The sequence below is a fragment of the Lissotriton vulgaris genome, chromosome 5 (assembly GCF_964263255.1).
Source record: "Lissotriton vulgaris chromosome 5, aLisVul1.2, whole genome shotgun sequence".
Lineage (NCBI taxonomy): Eukaryota > Metazoa > Chordata > Amphibia > Caudata > Salamandridae > Lissotriton > Lissotriton vulgaris.
Window position 1 is genome coordinate 1,193,216,929 of NC_141693.1, and position 24,958 is coordinate 1,193,241,886.

The window sequence follows — 24,958 nt, forward strand, 5'->3', positions numbered from 1 at the left end:
ATTTAATGAAAATGAAAATTTTGCCTACATTTTTATATTTGTTCCGAGCGATTCCCTTACGGGTTAACAATTCTTTTTTCCTTAGATTAGAAGGTATCATTGGCAGTTTTTTATGGGGATATAAAAAAGCCCGACGCGCCGTATCATCACTTAAACTCCCCTTTAGTCAAGGGGGACTGGCGCTCCTCGACTTCAAATTCTATTATTGGTCAGCGTTTCTGATTCGGCTACGTAGTTTGACAGTCATTGATAAATGCTTGTATTTTCATAGGTTCCTACTAGGACCGGATGCTAATATGTTTCTTTATAGGCTGAATGACCCCAATTACTTCAAAAGGGTTAAATTCAAGACTATACATGATACCGTGAGTATTTGGCGATCTATTATGGCTAAATGCAATACTTCTCCTTTACATTGTAAAACACCTCTATGGGGCAATCCTGGTTTTCCTTTAATTTTTCATGATCCAACCTGCCGATTATTTTTAAATTCTGGTATTAGATTTTTGGGAGATTTATATGACCATCAGGGTTTTATGGCATTTGATAAAATGAAACACTGTTATAATTTATCCGAACTGGCAAGGTTTAAATGCTATCAGATTAAAGACTTTTTGGTGAAGAAACTAGAACTCACTATGGTATTAGACTCTGAGCTATGGGATTGTATTTATAGAGATGTAGACAAATCCATGATTAGCTTAGGATACAAGCTTTTTTCTGACCTCAGGATTAGCGATGTCATTAATTTAACAGAGAAATGGAACAGAAAATTGGCTTTGACTGTACCAACTGATCTAAGTACTACATCTCTTAAAAGTCTAAATTTATCCGTTCAATCTTCTAGTTTAAAACTGCAAATGTTTAAAACTGTTTGTCAATTATACCATACTCCTGAGAGGATCCTTAAATGGGCAACGAATAATAATTATTCTGATCGCACGAAATGCCCTAAATGTGACCTGAGTGGCGCGGATATTACCCACATGTTTTTTTCTTGCCCACGTCTTAGTGAATACTGGGAAGGAATAATTAAGGTGATTGCTGATAGACTTGAGCAACCCATTTCATTTTCATATACTGATGTGTTGGTGGGCATCAATGGGGGTAATAGTGCGTTCAGAGATCTGTTGAATATTCTAATTACATGTGCAAGATTAACTATTGCTAGAGCCTGGATTCAAAAAAACCCACCAATAGTTCTGGAATGGTGGAGCCTAGTTAAGGAAACATATAATATGGAGACTGCTATTGCTGATTCAAGGGGTCTACAGGCCAAACGAAAAATTGATAGAATTTGGGGTTTATTTATGTCTTAATAATTTTCTTCTTAAAACTTATGTTTGTATGACCTTTTTATTTGCTATGGCCTATGCAATGTTTTATAATTGCTTACTGTAGTTATTGAAAATTGTTTTATATCTTTTGTAAATCGAAATGTTTTATGTTTGATTTGTCTTGTGTGCCCATTTGATGCAAATAAAAATTATTTAAAATAAAAAAAAAAGACAGCAGCCCGCAAGCGCTCTCATGGAATAGCTCTGCGCTTGTAAGGGCCACCCATACCGAGGCCCACTAGATGTTTAGACATAAGTGCAGCAGAGCCCAAGCAACAGCCCATCAGAAGGCGCAGGTAGTTTCCCGCCAGTCCCCCCGCCCCTATCACCGTCAGCATAGTGACCTCTGGCATGTTGAGGTCTTCTGAAAGTTCAGTTGACGGTGTCAACGATTAACTCGACACCACCGTGCGTTGCATAGATGGCTCCCGGTAGACTTGAATGTTCTGTGTGCCAAGAGTCGTGACCGCTTCCCAGACATTTTGACGTTCCATTCTTATCCTCTCCGGGCTCGGGCCACCGCTTTGGCCGTTGCTCCTCAGGCTGCCCTACGGCTCGGTTGACGTCTATTTCTCTGTCCTGTGGCCTCGCCGCCATCCAGATCTGGAGGCCTCTTTCCCACCTAAAGACCTGATTCTTCTAGGCAGTCCCATGCCTCGAAGGCGTGTCAAAGAAGTGCATTTCACCCTTTGCTACTACTCTCGGCCTGGCGGGGAACAACAGAGAGTATGGGAGCTCAAGCTTTCTGAGTTGATGCTTCACCGCTGTATAGTTGCTTCTGCGGCGCTGCATCAGGGCAGTATAGTCAGGGAAAAGCATGATACGGCTGCCACCCACTGTCAGTTCTTCCAATTTCTGGGTCTCTCGTAGCAAGGCGTCCCTGTCCCTGTAGTTGAGGAGTTTAAACAGGAACGGGCTCGGTCTGGCTCCTGGTTGAGACCTCTCGACTGGCACTCGACGGGCTCTTTCTACCGCAAACTGCTTCAACAGTGTTCCCTGTTCGAGTAGGTCTCACACCAGTTCCCTGTATACTGTTCAGGGTGCCTACCTTCTTCCCCCTCCGGTAATTCCACTACTCTAATGTTATTTTGATGCAAGCGTTCTTCTGCGTCATTCTTCTGCCCCGTCTTCAAGGACCTGTATCCGCTCCATCATGTCTTGTAATACAGCTGCATGGCTGTTAGTGACCGGCTGGAGAACTTCCAGTCCAGACCATCACTCACCAGAAGAACAGAACATATCCAGTGGCCCTGATACAGGCTTAGAATCCGATTCCACACGGAACTCCCACCAGAGTTGGGACAAGCTCACTGTCACTCCACGGGCGGCATAACTCATCGAACCGATATTTAGGGACCTTGACATCATGCTTACACATAATTTATATGCCTCCCCTCCGTGTTTTATCTCTTCTTTTGGGCTTTTTCATTCTTGTTCTCTAGATGTTTACTCTGTTTGTTTTTGGATATTCATTTTCATTTTTGCGGTTGGCCATGGGGGACCTCCCCTACTTTACCTTTTACACAACTCGGCTGGGTAGTGCTTATTTTCTGCACTAGGTGTCGGGAATGGGGGTGATATATTGGGGATCCTTTCCCCTCTCAGGGATGCTGTGTCTCACTTCTACCACCATCTAACCCAGTTCATAGGTGTATTTCTGGCCTACAGACTGTCAAGGACTGTTCGGTACTATGTGCGGAACACAGACAGGGACTTGGGCAAGGACTGGGAACTGGGTAGAAAACGTACACAGGAAGAGGAGTACAGCGCTTCCCGGGATCATACAGGGAGTCAGAGGAGAAAGAGGGATCCAAAGGGGAAGCCTGTACAAGTGAACAAGATGGGTAAGACTCCGAAAGGAAGGGCACTCACAAGGCAATTTAGCATTCAGAATAACTACACCCAGGACGAATGTGCAAGACATATATCTGAAACAACATTAACAATAAAGGGGGGTGTGCTGCACACGGTAAGACTAAATCTCAGTACGTTTCTTTCCCACAATTGTTGTTACAGATACTGACTGCAAATACCCACATGTAGGATATGCATGCAAAGGCAGAATCTGTGGAGCTTATACCTATGGTGATGTTATACATGTAGCTCAAAGACAATACTCACAGTGAACAAGAAACACCACCTAGGTCGTCAGCTGTGCCCATGGATCCTGGTGATCAAACGGGAACACACAAGGCAGTAACAGCAAGAGGTAGAAATAAACACAAGCACAATAGACAAGGAGCTAGCAAAGAGTAGTGCTTAACAGGAAAGGAAGGAAATCACAGGACACACGTGGCAGAAAGCAGGCAACAAACATATAAGGTAACAAAAGTAAGACAGCAGAATAGAAAAGCAGCAAACTAGAACTCAAACCAGGGAAATGGGAAGAAAGGCAGGGACTGGAAAGGGATATACAGAAGGGGAGGCTACAAGGGTATACTAGAACAGTGCAGGTTAAGGAATCAAGAAAACTAAGTAGCATTGAAGGCAGTGCTGGGGCAGGAACAAGAAGTGAGCTAAGGCTCAGAAGTCAAGGCAGCACTGCAGACAGTGCCGGTTCAGGAACAGGGAATTACCAAACCTTCAGGAGTCAAGGTAGCACTGCAGGCAGTGCTAGTTCAGGAACAGGGAAATTACTAAAGCTTCAGGAGTCAAGGTAGCACTGCATGCATTGCTAGTTCAGGAAACAGAACATTACTAAAGCTTCAGGAGTCAAGGTGGCACAACAGGCAGTGCTAGTTCAAGAAACAGGACATAGCTACAGCTCAGGAGTCAAGGAGTCAAGAGAGCACTGCAAGCAATGCAGATCAGGAACAAGAAATAGCTGAAGCCCAGGGACAGGAAAAAGGAATAACTATAGCGCAGGAACTCAGGAAAAAGAGCACTGCAGGCAGTGCAATTCAGGTACAAGGAATAGCTATAGCTCAGGAACTCAGGAAACAAGAGCACTGCAGGCAGTGCTAATTCAGGTATAAGGAATAGCTATAGCTCAGGAACTCAGGAACCAAGGTAACTGCTAATTCAGGAGAAGGGAAACGGCTGCAGTTCAGGAACAAGGAAAACAGCAGCAGGTCAGGAACAAGGGATAATTAAAGCTCAGGAAACAAGAATAGCAAAAGCTCAGGGAGCACTGGAAACAAGGATGGGTCTCACCAGTAAACAGCTACAATGACCAACCTTGGCCTGAAGGGAGCTGGGGCTTAAAAGAGCTCACAGTAATCACATGCATCAGGTGTGAGCAGGCTAGCAGCATCCAGCCACAGGTGAGCTGAATTCCTCCACCCATCCTTGGCCTGCAGGGGCGGAGACAAAGTAGTGAGCAGGGAATTCTGGGTAATGGAGTTTCAGGCATGAGTAGACTGGCTTCAAGTATAAGCAGGCTGGCTTTCACAAAACCCGGCATGAATTGGGAATGGATGTCTATTCCCAATAAGTGTCAAAATAGCTTTAAGTCAGGATATGCATGCAGGGGAGGGTCGGGAAGCTTATTAGAAGACTGGAAAGTCCCCCTATGCGTCCCCCTGGTGGTGGGTACGAGAGCACAGGGATCGAATCGTGACACAGACTTGGTTAGTTCATTGTTGCTATTTATGGTTTGAATAAGAGGTTGTTGCCTTGCTCTCCTGAGTAAAAGGGGTGTTGGGTTGTTTTTGTTGTATTTTTGTATTTTTAGGTACCTGCTGCTAATCCCTCCCACTCCCACAATGCTTGGTTGTGGCCATGGGTTGTCCTTCTATCAGCTCTCACTACTCTTTTGAGAGTATATAGCCATTTTTTATTTCATGATGGGGATGACCGTCATAATTACAAATTCCTTACTTGGAAAGTCAGGGGCCTTTATAGTATGACAAAGTGTTATAAGATATTGTCATACTTGGAATGTAGGGGAATTCATGCATCATTCCTGCAGGAAACTCATTGCACTGTAAAGGAGGATGCAGCACTCTGTTAAAGATGGAGAGGTATAGGTATGCATACTGCCTTCTCGGCATCTGCATTGGGACATTGATGTGGGCTTACCAGTAGCCTAGTTGATACATAGGAGCACTTTTCTGTTTTGACGGGTCGTTTAGATGGCCAAGATCTTTCCCTCCCTAATTCATGTGCCCCTAAAAAAAATCAGGCACTATTTTCGGATGGTTTGTACTACGTGCTGGACCCCTTCCTCCCACAGATGCAAGGGGTCCAGGGGGTGACTTCAACTGTGGTGCTAATGTTGACTTGGACTGCTCACATCCCCCCCGGATGCCGTTTATCCCAAAATCTTGCTACCTGGTAATCCCACTGGGGCCTAATAGTCGGATTGCAGCACCGCCACCCGTTGGAGCAAGATTACTCTTTTAATTCAAGTGTATATGACCTACATGTACGCTTAGGCTCCTTTCTTTCTTTCACACACTTAAATCGGATGTTACTAGCTACATTACTTAACTAGTTGACATTCGTCCCAATTCTTTTAATGGTCACTGGTCAGCCTTTAATGAAATGGGAAATTTGATATATAAAGCGCATGGCTGCCCAAGAGCGTCCCAGCGCTGATAGAAATAAAACAAAGACCAAACTGAGGAGGGTACCGTTACTCAGGGGTCCTTGGGAAAAATAAATGTTTTAAGGGACTTTCGAAACTTAAGATGGCAGGGTTCGGTACGGATCCAGCTAGGGAGAGAATTCCAATTTTTTGCCGCATTTACCGAGAAGCGGCGTCCCCCTGTGCGTGCCTTCCTAACTCTGGGAACCTTGGCTAGGTTTCCGAAGTCCGACCGGAGAGCCCGGGAAGATTTATAGGGGCAAATCAGGCTCCTCAGAACCGGGGGTCCTTTACCCTGAAGAGCCTTATGGGTGATACATAGCGAATTGAAGATAATTCTTTCGCGTATTGGCAGCCAGTGAAGTGTTCTCAAGATCGGTCTGGCCGACGACCTTCTTGAGGCACCTGAGAGCATCCTGGCTGCTGCGTTCTGCACCCATTGAAGGATATTGATGGTAGCTTCGGGGGCTGCTAAAAACAGGGCATTACAGTAATCCAATCTGGGTAATACTAAACCATGGATCAGTAATTTCCTGGACTGGGGAGGCAGGAGAGGAAGAACTTTCCGCACTGCCCGAAGCAGGCCAAAGCAAATGCCTGCAACTTTCTGTGCTTGCGTCCTAAAGGTTAAGTCGGGCTCAAACCACACCCCCAAGCTTTTAATTTTGTCTTTCGGTGCGGGCAACTCACCCAAGCAGGAGGGCCAGGAGGCTTTGGGGAGAGATGTAAAGTAATGGCCCAGGAGCATGATCTCCGTTTTTGCTCCATTTAGTTTAAGCCGCGAACTGGTCATCCAGGAGAATATTCCGGCCAGGCAGGCAGAGAGATTGTCCAGACATCCCTCTTGTTTGGTTAGCGAGACGACTGATTGGGTGTCGTCCGCATAGGTGACTGTTTTAATCAGAAATGGGGCCACCACCTCCTCCAGTGGGGCCATATATATGTTAAACAAAGTAGGGCTCAAAGAAGATCCCTGAAGGTCTCCACACTGGAGGGGGGTAGATTTAGACAGTGCACCGCCTTCCCAGATCCTAAAGGATTGATTATTCAAGAAGAATGCAAGCCATTTCAGGGCCATTCCTGTTATGCCCAATCCAGCGAGACGGTGAATTAATATTTCATGATCCACCGTATCGAATGCTGCACTTACATCCAGGAGGATCACAACAGCGGATCCTCCTGAATCTAAGATACACCTTGCCTCCTCTGCCACCACTAACAGGGCTGTATCAGTGCCCTGTCCCGGGCGAAAACCCGTTTGGGAGTCACTCAGCAGCCCATTGTTTTCGAGGAACCCAGAAAGCTGCTGATTAACCATTTTTTCAGCGATTTTGCCCAGGCCAGGTAACAACGAGATTGGGCGAAAATTGGCAAGGTCGGACGGATCAAGCCCCGGTTTTTTAAAAGGGTTTTGACCCTGGCCTGTTTCCAACTAGGTGGCACAACCCCACAGGTAAATGAGGCATTTAAAAGATCTGTTGCTAATGGGGCAATAGTGTCTGCAATCCTCTTAAGGATATACATGGGCGCAGGATCAGACGGAGAGCCACTTTTCAACGAAGATAGGGCTTTACAGAAATCATCCCTATTAATACAACTAAAGGAGTCCAACAAGGGGCCAGAAGTAGATGCCATGTGAGTGTCACCATAAGGAATAGAGATATTCTGTGGTAGACTATCAAGGATTCCTTGTATCTTGGAATCAAAGAAATCTGCTAGCTGATTGCATCTTACTTTGGTGCATTCCTGGATGCTTACTGGAGAAGGAACCTTAAGTAGTTGTTTAACTATTTTAAAAGTTTCTTTCGAGGAATTGGATGACAAATTAATTATATTTTCAAAAAAAGCCACCTGAGTCTCAGGGCAGATTGATAGGCCGCTTTGTTATTTGCCAACCAGTCTTTCCTCCATCTGCGTTCCAGTTTTTTGCAGTTTTTTCTGAGATCTCTAAGCTCTGTAGTGTACCATGGTGATTTAAAAATACTATTTTTCTTTGTAACTATTTTAAGAGGTAGTACCGCATCCAGGGAGTTGTTAAGCCAATTTCAAAAGCTTATATCTGCCACCAGAGGATCTGGTTCAGTTGATGGGGCAGTTTGTTTGAGTGCTAAAATCAGCCTTTCCAGGGATAGCTTGGACCAAGCCCTCTCTAGAGTGCGAGGTATTGCTACACGTATCACCTCTGTACAGGTTTTCCAGGAGAATGGTACTAGGAAATGATCAGACCATGGTATCGGAAGTGGGGGACTAGTATTAAGCTGACTACTATTTGAAAATATAGGGTCTAGAAGGTGACCTTTCACGTGAGTTGCCTCTTTATTAATGAGTTTCAGCTCGAAAGATTTAAGGTCAGAACAGAGATCCATTGCAGCTTTATCATTAGGGTCATCAAAATGTAGATTCAAGTCTCCTAGAATCAGAAACTTAGATGATAAAGCGGCAGCAGCTAAAGTAGTGTCCAGTAAAGATCCTGTAAACTGTCTAATACAGCCCGGCGGGCGATAAATAAGGAGTCTTGAAAGAGAATTATTAGGCGTAATTTGAATGCTGAAGCGGACACTTTCTGAGTCTGATATCTCACAGTCTTCAATTCTGCAGTTAAGTTTGTCTTTATAGACTATAGCAAGTCCGCCTCCTTTCCCTTGTTGTCTATGTTGACACTGAATAAGAAATCCATCCGGAAGGGCAGCAGCGATATCGAACTCAGAATTTGGGGATAGCCACGTCTCAGTTCAAAACAATACGTCGAGATTACCTTCTTGGATCATAAGGTTGATCTCTACGGCGTGCTTCGGTAGGGACCTGCAATTCAGGAGTGCCATCCCGAGATCACTATGAATCTGCTTACTAGTTTCCCTTACTAGGATGGGATTGGGACTGAGCTTACATCGCCTGCAATGTTTATCGAAACTCTTAAACTGGCTACAAAGTGAGCCTCCCTTGTCTTGTAGCTTAATGAGATCTTCCCTCGAATATCCTATCTGCTGTTTAGTGGCCACAGGCATAATAACTGGCCCTAGGCCCAGTCCGGCCCGGACAGGCCCAGACGGGCTTGTCTCTGGCGCGCCTCCGGCGCGCCATCGGCTCGCCCGCTGCGCGGACGGGAAATGAGATTCATTTAATACGCCCGGACGGCCACTCGCCCGACCACTAGTGCGCTAACCCAGCCTATCGCCCAAAGATGGCCGCCAAAGTCGTCCCCCCCGGGGAAGCTGCCTGTAACTGAACTGAGCCCTAAATCAGCCCTCGGTTTGCACAGCAAGGAGTATTTAAAATGCCCAAAGGATCAGGGAGCAGAAGCAGATACAAATGAAATAAAATGAGAACACACAAGAAATAAGTAATTTTTAAAAACCTCACAGCCTCTTGGCAGGGAAGAGCAAATACAGTGTAAATAGGTCCTAACTCCCGGCTTTCCGCATCAGGAGCTCTCTGTTCTAAAGCAGGTTGCGCTCTCTTCTTAGTTCACTTTAGAGCGCCCGGGCCGCCACTCGCCCGACCACTAGTGCGCTAACCCAGCCTATCGCCCAAAGATGGCGGCCAAAGTCGTCACCCCCGGGGAAGCTGCCTGTAACCGAACTGAGCCCTAAGTCGGCCCTCGGTTTGCACAGCAAGAAGTATTTAAAATGCCCAAAGGATCAAGGAGCAGAAGCAGACACGAATGAAATAAAATGAGAACACACAAGAAATAAGTAATTTTTAAAAACCTCACGGCCTCTTGGCGGGGACGAGCAAATACAGTGTAAATAGGTCCTAACTCCCGGCTTTCCGCCTCAGGAGCTCTGTTCTAAAGCAGGTTTTTAATAAATTATTTGATAGGCTAGAACCAGTGACCTTTTAAAATCACTTCCCTTCTCACCATCACGTACACACGTATTCTAGCATCCTGCTCTGCTGTAAACCAGGCGTAGAAGAACACCAGGGAGGCATTCGGCCTCTCTGGTGGAACCCTATGATGAAGCATGTCACCGACCAGGTCGGTGAGTGAGGGTTCTTTTATAAACTTAGGTGGCTTTCCTTTGGTGTTGTGCTCTACCAATGTGTACCTATACCTGATTAAACTTTAGTCACTCTTTTGTTGTTACAAATTGATTTACAGGGGGTATAAGAGTGCCTCATTTCCTTCTCTCTCTTGTTATTTTCAATCCTTTCTTTGCTCACCAGATATTCTCAGTGCTATATCCTCTGTTGAATATCTCTCCCACACCATCTCCGACCACAATCCCCTATTGCTGTTGCTCTGATGGGGGGGATGGGTACCTGCCTCTCTAGCTGGGAGCTGAAAGCAGTAAGTTTGAAGGACCCAATGTTCCATGATTTAATCCGGGAGGGAGCTCAAAACTACTTTGATAAGAATGCTGCTACTGCTAACTCCCCATTTTTAGAATGGGAAGCCTTTAAGGTAGGTATCAGGGGACGTTGCTTGTCTGAATCTGCGGGAATTCGCAAGTCCCTTTTGCAAGATATTTTAGTGCATAAACGAGGCTTAAAGTCCTGGACTGCAGACATATGGAACACCTGGATCAGCAGCAGGTTCTGCCGGAAGCTAAAGAGAAGGTGGCAGAGCATGTGGAACACCTCAGCTGCTTCGTTCACAAGGCTTACATGGTCAGAGCACACACTGAGGGGGACAAATCTGGCCCGCTGTTGGCCTGGCTGGCCAATCCTTTCCATTGCAGATCACCTATACTGGAATTACTCACCCTGAACAATGTTTGCCTGGATGCCCAGGTTGACAGTAATGGCTCGTTTAGACTTTAACTCCTGTCTATATTCTGCTCGCCCGACTTCACAAGCGTGCACTCCTGTTGAGTGGCTTGCCACTCTGCCACATGGGGAAGTGTCCCAGGAGGAAGTGGAGAGGTTGGGTGGGGACATCACTGAGGGGAGATCAGGGCCGAGATCCCACGCAAGGCCAACAGGAAGGTTCTAGGAACAGATGATCTTCCTATGGAATTTTCTGCCACCTACGATGATATTCTTGCCCACACCTAGCAGACTTATACAAACATGCACTTACTAATGGGACTTTGCCTCCCAGTTTGCATGAGGCACTTAATGTCACTCTCCTTAAACCAGGGAAACCGCCACTGACGTCTGCTTATCGGTGTAGGAGAGTAGGATCTGCTTACTATCGTTACCCACACTTTTTGCTGGCGTTTCACTGTTTTTTTACTTTAGTCTGGCTGGGGCCCTGCTATCCAGGACTTTAGGTACACTCCAGTTTGGTTACTGAGGTACACTTGTAAGTCCCTAGTATATGGGACACTAGGTACTAAGGGCATAGTTACGCCAGAGGCCTACCAGGGGCTGAAGCATGTATTATGCCACCCCTGGGAAGCCTTCCAAAATGACACCACTGGATAGCTACTGCAGCCTGGGTAAGGTGGTGCATGCACCCCTTACTAAGATATAGGTTACCTATATCTACCTTTAATCACTGACACATATAAGCCTATCAGTCACTTCAATGGCAGGCTTTATCAATCCTGAGGGCAGAGTGCTTGGTTTTGTGTGCTTTCGGAGCCTATTCTCTGAGGCTGTTCTGTGATGCAGACAGACCATATACTCTCAAGTGCATTATAACCTCGCAGTAAATGCTAACTTTGGAACGGCTGCATGGAAACATGTTGTGTTTGGTGTCAAACGCCTTGGAGTCCTACCCCCGGCCAGTCCTGGGGGTAGGGGTAGAATTCCACCCTTCTAGAGAGACATGTACACACTGGTCTAACTGGTAATAGTTTAAAAGAGCCCTGGCATCACAAAATAAAAGCTACAGACACAAGTCTGGCCTCCTGTTGCTGACCGAAACTCCGGCAGAGGAGGCCTGGACAATAGGTTTCCTGTCAAAGGGAGGTGTAACCACCTCCAAGACAGGCTTTAGTGTATTGGGGCTGGGTGGGTGCACTCCATGAGTGCTTTGAAAGCATGCCCTGGGGCACACTTGGTGTCCCTGTGCATAGCCCAGTTCAAACCGGTTGCAGAGGCTACCAGCCCCTGCTCTGGCACGAAACTGGACAAAGGAAATGGGTGTAGCCACCCCTCTATCTAGAACCTCCCATAGGTGGGTCCCCAGAGTATGTCCAACCCGTTTTCTTAGTATAAGTGTGGGGGAGACTTAGCCATAACAGAAATCTCCACAACTGGGCCGGAATCTCCACCCCGGGCCAGAATCTCCACCTCCGGGCCGGAATCTCCACCTCCGGGCCGGAATCTCCGCCACCGAGCCGGGAATCTCCGGCTCGAGTGCGGACATAAAGTTAGTAGTCGTAAATCTCTTCTGTGAATACCAAATGTAGTAAGTGCATTCTGTGAATAGCAAAAGTAGTAAGTACGTTCTGTGAATACCAAAAGTAGTAAATTTAGGATTTTGTCTTAAGTTAGTTCTGTGAATCGGACCCAACATCGCCTAACTGCTCACTCTGTTGCGTCGCCTCAGGAGATATCCTCCATTTGCCACAGCAATGCCCTCACTTAATCTTCAACTGGTCAGAGGTGGTACGCCTCTTGTCAGAGTCCACTGATCGAGTTCTGACTCCTTCCCCCCAGTTTTTTCATCTAGGTTATTTTCCCACACCATGCTATATGCCAAATTACTTACAACTTCATTGATTCACCATGCTATGGAAGAATGCTGAGGCCCTGTGTGGAAAACTGGCATGCAGAAGTGGTACAGTGAGCGGCCTGGGAGGGTATACTGCTGCTCTGCGAAAGGCACCAGGGTAGGCATCCTCTAGAACAGGCAAGAGCTTGGGATGTAATTCTAGCAGATTTCTGTGGGAATGAGGTTGAGAGTGCAGACGAGACCTCCAGTTAAATGGTCCCTTAGGTACTTCCCTCCTATTAGTTCCTCGGTTCCTGGAGCTGGAGTTGAAACTCTCCTGCCTGCTTACAAGGGATCCTCATAGATCTTTGTTCCTGCCATGTTTGGCTCCCTGTGTCATACCCATTGTTGTTGCTATCATTTGATTCCTTTTCCTGTCTCTGGTGGGAGAGAGAGGGTGGGGAGGATTGTGCCTTGGGTGTGGGATGATTGAGTTAGATAGTGGTTTGCATACTCTATTTGTTTTCCTTTTTTTGTCTGTTATGCCTTTCCTGACACACCAAATCATAGCACACCGGGTCTTTACTTGATCTATGTACATTTGGACTTTATTTATAATTCATGATGAATGATTTTTGGCAGTTCTCACAGTAAATATTTGAACGTCCTGTGACATATGTGTATCGATATATATATTGTACATCTTAAAGTGTTGCTCTGCTTTGTTCTTTTATATCAATAAAAATGTGTTATAAAAAATAAAAATAATAATTGACCAGGAATTAAACTAATGCCATTAACAGCTTTATGAATTGTAAATATTATATCCTTTACACATTACATTTATATAGTTGGTCACTTTGGGCCTCTGACACCTGACATTTTCTTTTAATGTTTGACACTGTGATCAGTTAAAAAGTAAGGTGTGAAACTTTTTCAGAATATCTTTCCATGTTTTTTAAGCACACATCTGGCCCAGAGGCATTGTAGTGCTTTACAACAGAAGAATATTATGTTCCACATCTGTTTATTTTTAGGAAAGTGGAGATTAAGAGATGGGCTCATATGTTTAGAAAGTTGAGGCGAGACATGATGTAAACTAGGTCTTCAGTGGTGGATGCGTCGGAATTGGAGTGGTGGGGCGGGTGGAATGGATGAAAAAAATGTACCTCGGCCGCCACACACCTCTGCTCCCTCTTCACTCTCCTGGCAGCGCCGGAAGCAACCAGGATCCCAGACTCTCCCAGCTAATCACAACGCTTCATCAGCAGTGTAATGATTGGTCTGTGCAGCATGTTTTACCCCTCAGGCAGTGCCTGGGAGTCTGGGCATAGTCTCTAAGCAGCCTGTGCAAACAGCTGGGTGGAGAACATTCATGCACACTTAGGAAGTGCAAACCACTCCTCACTTTGCTCAACCCTGCCCGACCTGGCTCCAGTCCTGCAAAGAAAAATAAAATGCTAATACCGTCTTACCTTTTTATTTTTTGGCCTGCTCAAATATCAGTGAGGCGACACTCCTCCGCCTTAACAGATGAGCAACCACTGTGGGTCTCAATATTCTAAATCCGGCAGCTCTATTCTCTAGAACACATTGCTACTCACTATATGAAAGTCCTAAAAATTAAAGGGATGAGGGAGACTCCTGCTTTCTGAGTATCTGCAAAAACCCTAATTTCTTGTCACTTGAAATCCTGGATAAAGACTAAAGTGTGACTTAACTGTCATTGTACTTATTTGTTCTCCAGTTTTACATACGTTTATGTATATGATAAAAGGTTTATGTCATTGTTGTCCCTCCAGCTCCTAGTGGTACTGAAAGTGTGAACCTACGCCTGGTTAATGGAGGACAGAATTGTGCTGGCCGCATAGAAGTTTATTATGGAGGCGCCTGGGGGACCGTGTGTGATGATTTCTGGAGTACAGCGAACTCACAAGTTGTGTGCAGACAGCTGGGCTGTGGAACTGTCCTGGCGTCTCCTGGAGGGGCCTATTTTGGTCAAGGAACTGGAAGCATTCTTCTAGATGATGTGCTCTGTAGAGGAAAAGAAGCTCACCTGTGGGACTGTCCCAACAAAGGATGGAACATACATAACTGTCTCCATAGCAATGACGCTGGGGTCATCTGTTCAGGTATTCTGTAATGTATTTACTATGAAAAATAAAAGAAACACACCTTCCTATATCAATAAATAAAGAAGAAGGTTGGTTTAGGGTGGACTTTGGGTAAATGCATTTTTGGTTGTTTGATGCATTGTTGAAATGTAAACTGTATTTTCATTAATTCAGTTTTAATATCTGTAAATTACTTAGGAACTCATTAGGATGTCGATTGGAAAGCCTCTTTCTGACTGACATTCCTGGTTTGATTTCCAACTGCTTTATTAGGATTCCGGCGGTTGCAATTCAAACCAGCCATTCATTCCATGCAGACGGAGTTTCCTCTGTCAGGATTATGATGTCGGTTTCCGCCAGACTTTCAATGTCAGGCTTTCCGACATGGAAAGCCTGTCGGAAAGTGACTTTGGGGACCCTGGCAGGCCTCCCTCTCTCCGCGGCCACTGGTTTTGGGCCGAGGGGGGCACCTATGGTGCCACCCTGTAAATCCCTGTACCGTGAGACAGATGGTCATAACTGGCCTCCTCCAACTACTGATGCTTATTGTATATAAACATCTTATTTCAATCGAATTCCATGGTATATTACATTGTATATGAATTTCGTAAAATAATTCTTCTATGGAAGTTGTCTTTAATTGTTGAATTTCTTGTTGTCTTTTAATTTGTCTTATTAACTATCAGTCCTAATTGGAAAGGTAAGGTCCAACTTAATAAAACAATTGTATCCACTTGAGACACAATACAGCAAAATACAGAGAAACAATGCCTAATAAGTTGCACCCAGTTGAAGGCCCACACAAATGCTTGTGAACTAGGTTATTGATTTAAACTAGTTTCGCTCACTGTTTTTGAAAGGAGTCGCCTTTGCATGGCTGAGACGTTGAAGATGTCTCCACGAATGGAGATAGTGAGAGGGTGCAATAGCCAAACAATTTTTCATAATGTGCTTTATTTTCCTCATTAAGTAAACAATCATTAAGTTGTGTTTCTATTTCAGGGACAGTTACATTAAGTACAGCAACACAACCAACATCCACTACTACACAAGCAGGTAATGGCAGTCTGATGTGAAATGTGATTGCAATTCTTTTAATGCATTTAAGGCAATGCCCAACCTTTGTAAATTATTCTCTATGTTATGAGATTTAAAAAGCAAAATGTTCTAATATTGAGCAGACTGACCGAATACTGTTTTGTTTTTATTAGTTTACATGAATGTATTTATACATGTATGCATGTATGTCGTATGCCGGTGAGTTTAATTTCGCCAAAAGGCAGTGGAGCACTGTATAGGGTGAAATTCTAGCATAAAGTCAACTAGTGCTAAGGGCCAAATGTATCAAGGTACCAATTAGCGATTCTGTAATAGCGATTTTTAAGAAATCGCTATTTCAGAATCGCTAATTGGTATGTATCAAGAAAATTGCAATTTTTTACAGATTTCTTGATATTCCCGCGAATTTGCATTGCGAATTCGCAATTAAGGAATACTTTCCCATTCATTTCAATGGGCCGGGAGGCCCATAGGAAGGAATGGGAATTTATTCTCAATTCTCAATTTGCGATTTGCAATTTGCTAATCGCAAATTAAGAATAATTTTAAGGGTGCAGGGGTGTCCAAAGGACACCCTGTTGCACCCCTGAAATAAGCATGGGTGCACATGTGGCGTACATACATGCCCTAAGGGCATTTATGTGCATCACATGGCACTTTGAAAAATGCAAAAATGAGCATTTTTCAAGAAATTCGCAAATTACCACCAACTTCAAGTTGGTGGTAATTTGCGATTCCTTAGGGACAATTAGCAATTTTTTTTTAGTTTCATACATTGCATTTAAGGAATCGCAAAATTTGCGATTCCTTAAATGCAATTGCAAAATAAGGAATCGCAAATTTTGCGATTCCTTATTTTGCACCGGATTTTCATTCATACATCCAATTAAGCAAGTTTGCATTCGCAAATTTTTATGATACATATGGCCCAAAGAGAGGTGGTTGGTGTACGCACTGTTATGCATTGGAATGTAGTGTTCTTTAAGCTTCTCAACTTCTCAAGCATTTTATTTTAGATTACATTTTTATAATTCACATATGTTACAGTCTTCAGTATTACACATTTAGACTCCAATTACAAGTTTGGAAGAGCGAAATTACTGCTTGTGTTTTTTTAGATATTTTCGCCTTACCCAATTACAAGTCTTTCTGGGTCACCATAAAGTGCACGTGACCATACTAAGTAGCAGAATACAAACATTCTAATTAATAAAAATGATAAAATTACTTGTAAGTTGGACCCGAATTAATGAGCAGCAAATTGTAGACAGAAAAATCACCTAAAACAATTACGACTTTCATGATAACCATATTAAAATTACGAATTTCCATGCCAAAAACCCTCCTGCCTGGAGCAGCTGGTAATTGTCACAACATATAAAAATTAAAAGAGCAAAACATACTGTAAGTCAACAAGTTTAAGACAGTAAAGTGTAACTGAATGAAAAATATTAAGACAATCCCATTTTTAAAAGAACGTGCATGCAGCAGAAAACATTACACCCAAATATAACACGAATACATTCTATGATAAAGTCAATAAATCTTAACGAACTACTAAGAACACAAATTAGAACGGGAACATGGAAAAATAATTATAAGTAGAACTCAAGGTGCACTTTTTAAGACTGGGGTAGATTTTGGATCAAAATCTTGTGCTGTTCGAGCAGATGCACCCTCAGGCGGGTAATTTGTTGGGAAGAATGAGATAGAGAAGACGGGGAAGGAAGGATGGCTGCAGTTGCTGATTAAGAGAGTTTGCATCTGTGTGTTGAGCAAAGGTCCTTGTTGCACGGCAAGGTGGGTTCCTGGCAGTGTAGTTTACATTGCAAGATGTCCACTACCTATAAGGCTAGTGAAATGTTTCATAGCACGGGCAACGCAGCGCATGGTATGTATGTTTGCTTGTTTGCTTAATTCTGTCAGGTTAACCATATGTTGTCTTTGGGCAGAACGTATAATTCTGCACATGTAGATGTAAAGTCACACGTCAGATCTACATTCCTTTTGATGGACAGCTGTGCTACGTTGTGTGATACACTTTGGAGATGAGTTCCACCCTCCACAATTCCCTGTCAATATTTTGGAGCTATTAAGCAGTGTACATCACCACCTTAATGGCAGAATTCCTTGTGACATCTGTTCTAAAGTTTGAGCCATAGTCTTTTTATACACATGCGAACATACTTCGTCTGCCACTGGCTGCACCATTTCCTTCACAATTTGGTTCCAGTCACTCACAAGGGAGAACAACTCAAGATGTGTTATCATGCACTGCTAATGAGCGGAAAAATTCCTGCTGATGCACCTGCACTCAGTGAGTGGTATAGGGAGCTGAGAAGACTTTGGGCAGCATTTTTCAGCACCCTCCAAAACGATGTGTTGTTTTCTACTGAAGAAGGACAACTGTCCGAAACACGTCCAGAGATATACAGCATTGGCTGCATTGACAAGGGTGAATGACTAAAGACTGTCGCTTAAGTGTTATCATACACTGCATTAACCATGAAGCATTTGGGCGAACTGAGTGCTGGGAGGTGAGGCAGTGTACTTCCACCCTCTTTGTGTTGGAAAAGGCTTCCTTGAGCTAATGGATTGATGAGCTCTGGCTGATGCACTTGTGCCCTGTGAGTGATACACACACCTGGAAAGACTTTGAGGAGCATTCCCAGCACCCCCAAAACATCATGTTGCTCTCTACTGATGAAGGACAACTATCCTGAAACACGTGTCTTGACATACACTGTACTGGCTGCACCAGCAAGAGTAAAAAACAAGCCTATCACGGAAGTGTTAACATGCTTTGTACTAACCATGATGCATTGGGGTGAACTGAGTGGTGGGATGTTTGGGAATGTTCTCCCACCATCTTTTTGGTTCCAGTCTATGTCTGCCATTTATTTTTGCAGTACAAAGCCCCCTTCTCCTCCTCTTCCTGAATGGACTTTGACACTTCCTGAAGTGGGTTCAGACACCACAGGCCTTGTATTTATTTTAATTTATGTATTTTTGTTTATACAGGGCAAACATGAGCCTTGGGGATTAGCGCGCTGCTCTGGGAAGTAGGTATGGACTGGTCGGGGAACTCAAGGGTGTCCCTAAACCCTGCTCAGACCTTCAATCAGTAACTTGCAGGCTCAGGAGAAGGTGAACAGATCTTGGGCGAGTAGAGACCCATTATGATGTAAGTCAATGGCCTTTTACCCAAGGTAGTGGCGGTTTCGTACTGACAAAATCAACTATGGCAAACTATTCACAATACCAATTCTCTTTACAGAGTGTGACTAGCGGGTACCCTACCATCCTGATATCTAAGTGACGTCCACTAACTCAGGGGTCGATTAGGATGGCGGACGGACTTGCGTCCGTCCGCCACCCCTGAGTAGGAGGGACCGTCTGCATGGGCAGCGGCGGTCCCTCCATGGCAATTAGGATGTGACCGCCACCCTGGCGGTCACATCCTGTATGTTTTACATTGCGGCGGGTGCTGCTTGAAGCAGCACCCGCCGCAATGTAAAAAATGAAAGCAGTGCATTTGCATGCACAAAGCGGCAGGCACCGCGCGGTGCCTGCCGCTTCGTGCACGCAAAGGCAGGGGGGTACCATAGGTACCCCCCATGTGCACCCCGCACGCAACCTTCACCCAGGGGGCCCACAACGGGCCCCCAAAGTGAATGTCCGTATGCTTTTCCACAGCGGAGAAGCCGCTGTGGAAAAGCATTACTTTCCCTACATCCTAATATGGCTGGCGGTGTCTGATAGACCCAATGTGAGTAAAAAATCCTAGGCCATCCACAAAATAAGTGATCATAAAGGCTAGGACCAGTGGAGAAAAAGAATTATCAAAAACTACTGTATTTGTAAAAAATATATATATTTAATTAGCAATAGATAAAAATCATATAAAGACTCAAACATATAAGTCAAACTATATGATACAATAAAATAGTGACATATACAATTCTTGAAGAAATATCAAACACATTCAATAAAAACCAAATACATCATAGTAATAGTGCAAATAATGAGAAATTAGTACAAAAGGACTCGACGCGCGTTTCGGCAGTAGAAGAAATGCCTTCTTCAGGAGTCGTTGATGAAACTCTGAAAAGAATATTATAAAAAACATATTATATATAACAATACATATATTCTTTAACATAATTACTACATGTACCTATCTGTATACCTATTTATCTGTTACACAATACAGAATTCGTAACAACTCTAATTCTACCTATCAGGTCCAGACATAAAAATTAGTCACTTCAAGTCATATGGAAAACAGATACATGTATACGGTCAGTGCAGTACTTAGCCAGACAGAAAAAACGATCAGTTATGTAAGATACATTATTGGTATAAATACAGTTGTTTGTTTTCGAGAACATTTACACATAGATTCTCAACAAAAGTTCTCATGCATTCACTGATCAGGAGGGATGTATTATGGTCTTGTTTCGAAATACAATGATGTCAATTGACTTACATTTGCAGTGTTGTATATTATTCCATACGTTACAGGTAAATCGATGATAACTTCCTTTGTTTTGATAGAAAGACCATAAACACAGAGCCACTTGATAAGGCTAATACCTAATTTAAACAAAAAATATAGATATTTTGTATAGCATCACATGTTTGGAATTTGAAGGGTACACTTTGAACACAATGAGACAACCAGTCAGTTGCTAGCTACAAACAGTGAAGTCTCTAGTGGAGAGAATATCAGGATTCATAAAATTAATAAACGTAGTGGTCAAGAAGGTATATTTGTTATTTCTGGTGTTTAGTGACCTATTCTAAATAATTCTTCATTTGGATGTATTCATACTGAAAAGCCAGGTTATCGGAGGAGGGTTCATCATTAAGTTAGATGTTTAAAGATTGTATACCACTGTGCGCGAGATGACAAAGAAGAAGAAAGGATAATAAAGCTTATAAAAAAGAAAACTCTGCCGATAAAGTTATCGAGTTTGAAACCATCTTCACTTGGACTATATTTTTAGCGAGTAGGTAAATAATTATTGAAAAAAGGGGAGAGGGGATTACCTACTGTTTTCACAGCGTGGATACTGAGGCTCACTGTATCGAAATATTTAGCTTCACAGTAGTGCCCAAATAGTAGCAAGTAACCATCACTGTAGATAGATATACAAAAGAGGTAAACAAATCTAAGGTCACTACTAGAGTCTAATAGCTGTTCAAAGACCTACACCGAGGTGCAATTATTACAGGCACATTGTGCTCGTAAAGTTAAAACTACAATGCACATGGAAATTACCTTTATGTATACGGTTCCTGATATTCCAATCGTAGTTCACATTAATTACTAGATGTAATGACGGGATAAAAATGCCGAGGGCATTGGATAGGCTGAAAGAAATATAAAAGAAACGTCGGGCGTTAAAAAGGCATGCCAACTATAGCTCCGTGGATATCAAGGCGTAAAGAAAAAAGGGGGGGGCGGGGGGCCTCAGTAAATAGTGTTATATATGACAAAGTAAAAGTATGATGGAAAACAACATGCGACTAAATTTGTGAACATTACTGATATGCTAGCCGAAAATACGATTGAATCATTACCTTAAAAGAAGCAACTAAATAACTAACGGCAGCAAGATGGTGCTGTGCCACCGTTTAAAATGGGTGACAATATTAGCCGGTCGAGAACCGCCGTAGTTCCGTTAACGTGGTGATTGCTAAAAATAAACAACAGATAGTGTGGTGATTTAATGGAGATCCACATATAGCTGTGTATGTGGTTCTTAATGGCTAGGGAGGGTATAATTCTTACCTACACACGAAACGAGATTCGTGGGCTGCAGGATAGTGCAGTTCCAGAAACCGAGATAGCAGGACGGCCTCGCCGGTAAAAAGGGGGGTGTCTGATAGACACCGCCAGCCATGTTAGTGCTTTTCCGCTGTGGTCGCCTTCCGACCGCGGCGGAAAAGTGGAGGACAGATTGTGAGACCCACCAGCCATCCTAATTTGGCGGTGGGTCTTTCACGCCTCCTCGGCGGATTCCCCGGAAGCCACCGCCGGCCCGGAGTATGCGGGGAATCCGCCATCATAATGACCCCCTAAGTAGGCATTCATTTAAAAATCCATAAGTGTGTGTGTCTTTAGTTTGCATTGAACCTCTGAGATATTGCTTGTGTTTACAGTGTTTTCACCTTGTTTGTATCGACATAGAAGATGCAGTATAGAAGAAAAGCGAGGAGGAATCAATCAATTATTTTATTTCAAGCAAGGGCACAATAAATATCCCTGTCATCTGATTTTTCTTATATCTACCTTTACACATTTTAATAAAGTACATATGTCAAAACAGATAGGACTGGATACATACAAAAACAATCAATACATATAAATCAACAATAATATATACAACACATATGACACAACATCAATCACATACTTTTTGGAATTACAAAGACAAGTGAAGTTATATACAACAGAATTGCAAAAATTTACAAAAGAACTTATTACAAACACCCTAAATTATTATATATACGCGCATGTAGGAAGTTAATAATTAGGTTTGTTTTGGTCAGGGCGCCTGAAAAACAGGGTAGGAGGTTGTGATACCTCAGGCGCTGAGGGGACTTCCTTTGTGTGTTATACTCTGAATAAGGAGTGTACATGTGTGTGTATATATAATAATTTAGGGTGTTTGTAATAAGTTCTTTTGTAATTTTTTGCAATTCTGTTGTAAATAACTTCACTTGTCTTTGTAATTCCAAAAAGTATGTGATTGATGTCGTGTCATATGTGTTGTATATATTATTGTTGATTTATATGTATTGATTGTTTTTGTATGTATCCAGTCCCCTCTGTTTTGACATATATACTTTATTGAAATGTGTAAAGGTAGATATAAGAAAAATCAGATGACAGGGTAATTTATTGTGCCCTGGCTTGAAATAAAACAATTGATTGATTCCTCCTCGCCTTTCTTCTATACTGCATCTTTGATGTTACATGCCCAGGTAGATAGGATGATTTGGGCATACCCCTTTTCTTATTAAGGTTGTATCGACATAGAAGACATATGGTTGACCAAAGCACAGGCCTGGAGTTGCGTAGGATAAACGTAAGCGGTCTTGATTGATGCCGCGGGATAACTGGATAAGTAGGCAGTCCAGTGTTCATCATTGGCTTGCGGGTACACTGAGCCTCTGGGAAACGTTCACACGAATAGTCGAGCTGCTCGAACACTGGTACCGTCTCGCTTGCCCAAATCAACCACCACCCTAGCTCCCCTGGAGCTCCTAAGCGAGCCGATTTTTCAATTTGTACCGGAGTACATGCCCTAGCCGGGTTGGAATTATCATCGGCTACATGACCAGCTTCCAAATACCGCCATCTCAGCTCTGAAGAGTCACGGGATCACTCCCACATGTGACAATAAACGTGTCGGCTGGTTTCTCGCTTAGCTTGGCTCATTAAACGCAAGTGAAATTACCAAGATCTTGGTTCATGTCATTCAATATCAGGTTTTGTAATTGAGTGTATTCCAATACATTCAAAGTACTCTAAACAGGAAATCAGCATCTAGGTGAAATGTTTGTGATGGCATGTTGATGCATGTCTGCTGGAGTGCTTTAGTTTCCTTGGCTTACCGTCCTGTGGATGGAAAACCTCAGGACCAGAAACTAATGTTACAAATCTGTTGAGTAGAAATTATCTGACTGCTTTCTTGAATGCTTGGATTGAGGGATTAGAACAAATCTCCGACTAAAATAAATTTCATAATCTAGTTGCAGATCCAGAGGAGGTGCATTTGCAGGTCTTTCTTTTCTTGAATTTGGGGGTTTATAGCAGGAGGGAGTTAGCACTTTGTAAGGAGTGGCTTCCATCTGAAAAATTTAGCTCATCTTTAATATAACCCGGTGTCTTAAGGTGCTTGGCTTTGTGTGTCATGTATGCTGTCTTCAATTGTATCCTGGGTTCCAGTGGGAGCCACTGGAGAGACTTCAGAGAGGGTGTGATATGACCGAGGCTCATTGTTCCAGTTATTAATCTTTTTGAGATTGTCCTTAGCTGTGCAGTGTGTGCTTTTTGGCAGGCTGCCAGGGTTGTACTTTCACAGTCCAGTCTGCACACAACTAGGATTGAATTGGGAGCTTTAAGTATTGTGGTGGCAGGGAAGGTTTTAGTTTCTTAAGTAGGCTGAGTTGGTTATAGGCACTGCTGGTGTGTGCTTGCATGTTAAGTTTTTTATCTACCGTGAATAACAAGAGATTTTGTTTTTTCAGCTATAGTGAACATGCAGTTGATGGCATCTGCGTGGCCATTATTGTATCGGCGAGGCAGGGGGCGGCAAGAGGAGTAAGAAATCTGTTTTCATGGTGGTCCATTTGAAGTGGTTCAATGATCGAGAATTTTGGGTTTTCACCAGAATGTCATTTAGTCAGGTGATATCTTTCTGGATAGAAATGTGTAAGTAGAACTGTGTGTCATCTGTGGTATGCAATGTTCTCCATTTCCAGGATCTTAGTCAACGATTTCATGCATAGATTGATGAGTTGTTGATTTGTGCCCAAATTGGAGATATGAGCAAGCTGAAGTTCTGTATGATTGTAAAGGGCATTGGGTCATTGAATTGTGACGTTGGTTTCAAAGACTAGATTATCTTGTTGATTTCGTCTTCATCTAGTTATTTGAAATCAGTCCATGTTGCTTCATTTTTGCGTTGCTCGATTTTGTGGGCTCTATTTGATCTATTTGTTCATTGTTTTATGCCATCCTTGATTTTTTGTTGGCAATGACGATTGCTCTTTCAATTCTCATTACTTTCTGCATAGAGATGTTTGTGATGATGTTAGAGTTGTTGGGGCCACCCTGTTGATTGATGATTTTAAAGAGTTTACATGGTCAATACATGACTGAATGAAGTTGAGTTCTGAAGAAGCAGTAATTTATGATCTGGTGGAAGCTTGGACAAAGGATGAACTGCTCTGTAGCTATACATTGTCATTCTTACCTTCTGTTGAGAGAGTGCATGTGGTATAGTTGTGAGAGCTCCGGGGCAAAGATATCTTATTCTGAATAAGAAAGTTGATGTTGTGTTGGCAGATAGAGTAACAGTTACAGCATGACAGGAGACAATAGTGACAGTGCTGACAGTTGTGGTAGTCGTGGCCACTGTATATTCTATAGACCCACTGGTATGCCCAGATAACGGCCCTGTGCTCACTGTGCCATAGGAATCAACTTTTACTCACTGATGATGCCTAACTAGGCCAAAACTGATCTAAGTTACCATCTAGAGGGCACCTGGTCTAGCAGATAGGGCTGGGCTAACAATTATTTGCATATGACAACTTTTATTTAGAGTGGCAGCATGGGTTAAAATCCATAGACTGGAAT

The 24,958-nt window shown here is 43.3% G+C and overlaps 1 protein-coding gene across 1 annotated transcript in view; it reads left to right on the forward strand.

Moving 5' to 3' along the window:
- DMBT1 (deleted in malignant brain tumors 1) overlaps positions 1–24,958 on the forward strand; it is an 845,773-nt gene that overhangs the window by 618,166 nt on the left and 202,649 nt on the right. Inside the window, exons 18-19 of the mRNA XM_086919609.1 lie at positions 14,212–14,541; positions 15,526–15,579. Of these exons, the coding sequence (XP_086775735.1) occupies positions 14,212–14,541; positions 15,526–15,579 (384 nt within the window). The remainder of the gene's footprint in view (positions 1–14,211; positions 14,542–15,525; positions 15,580–24,958) is intronic.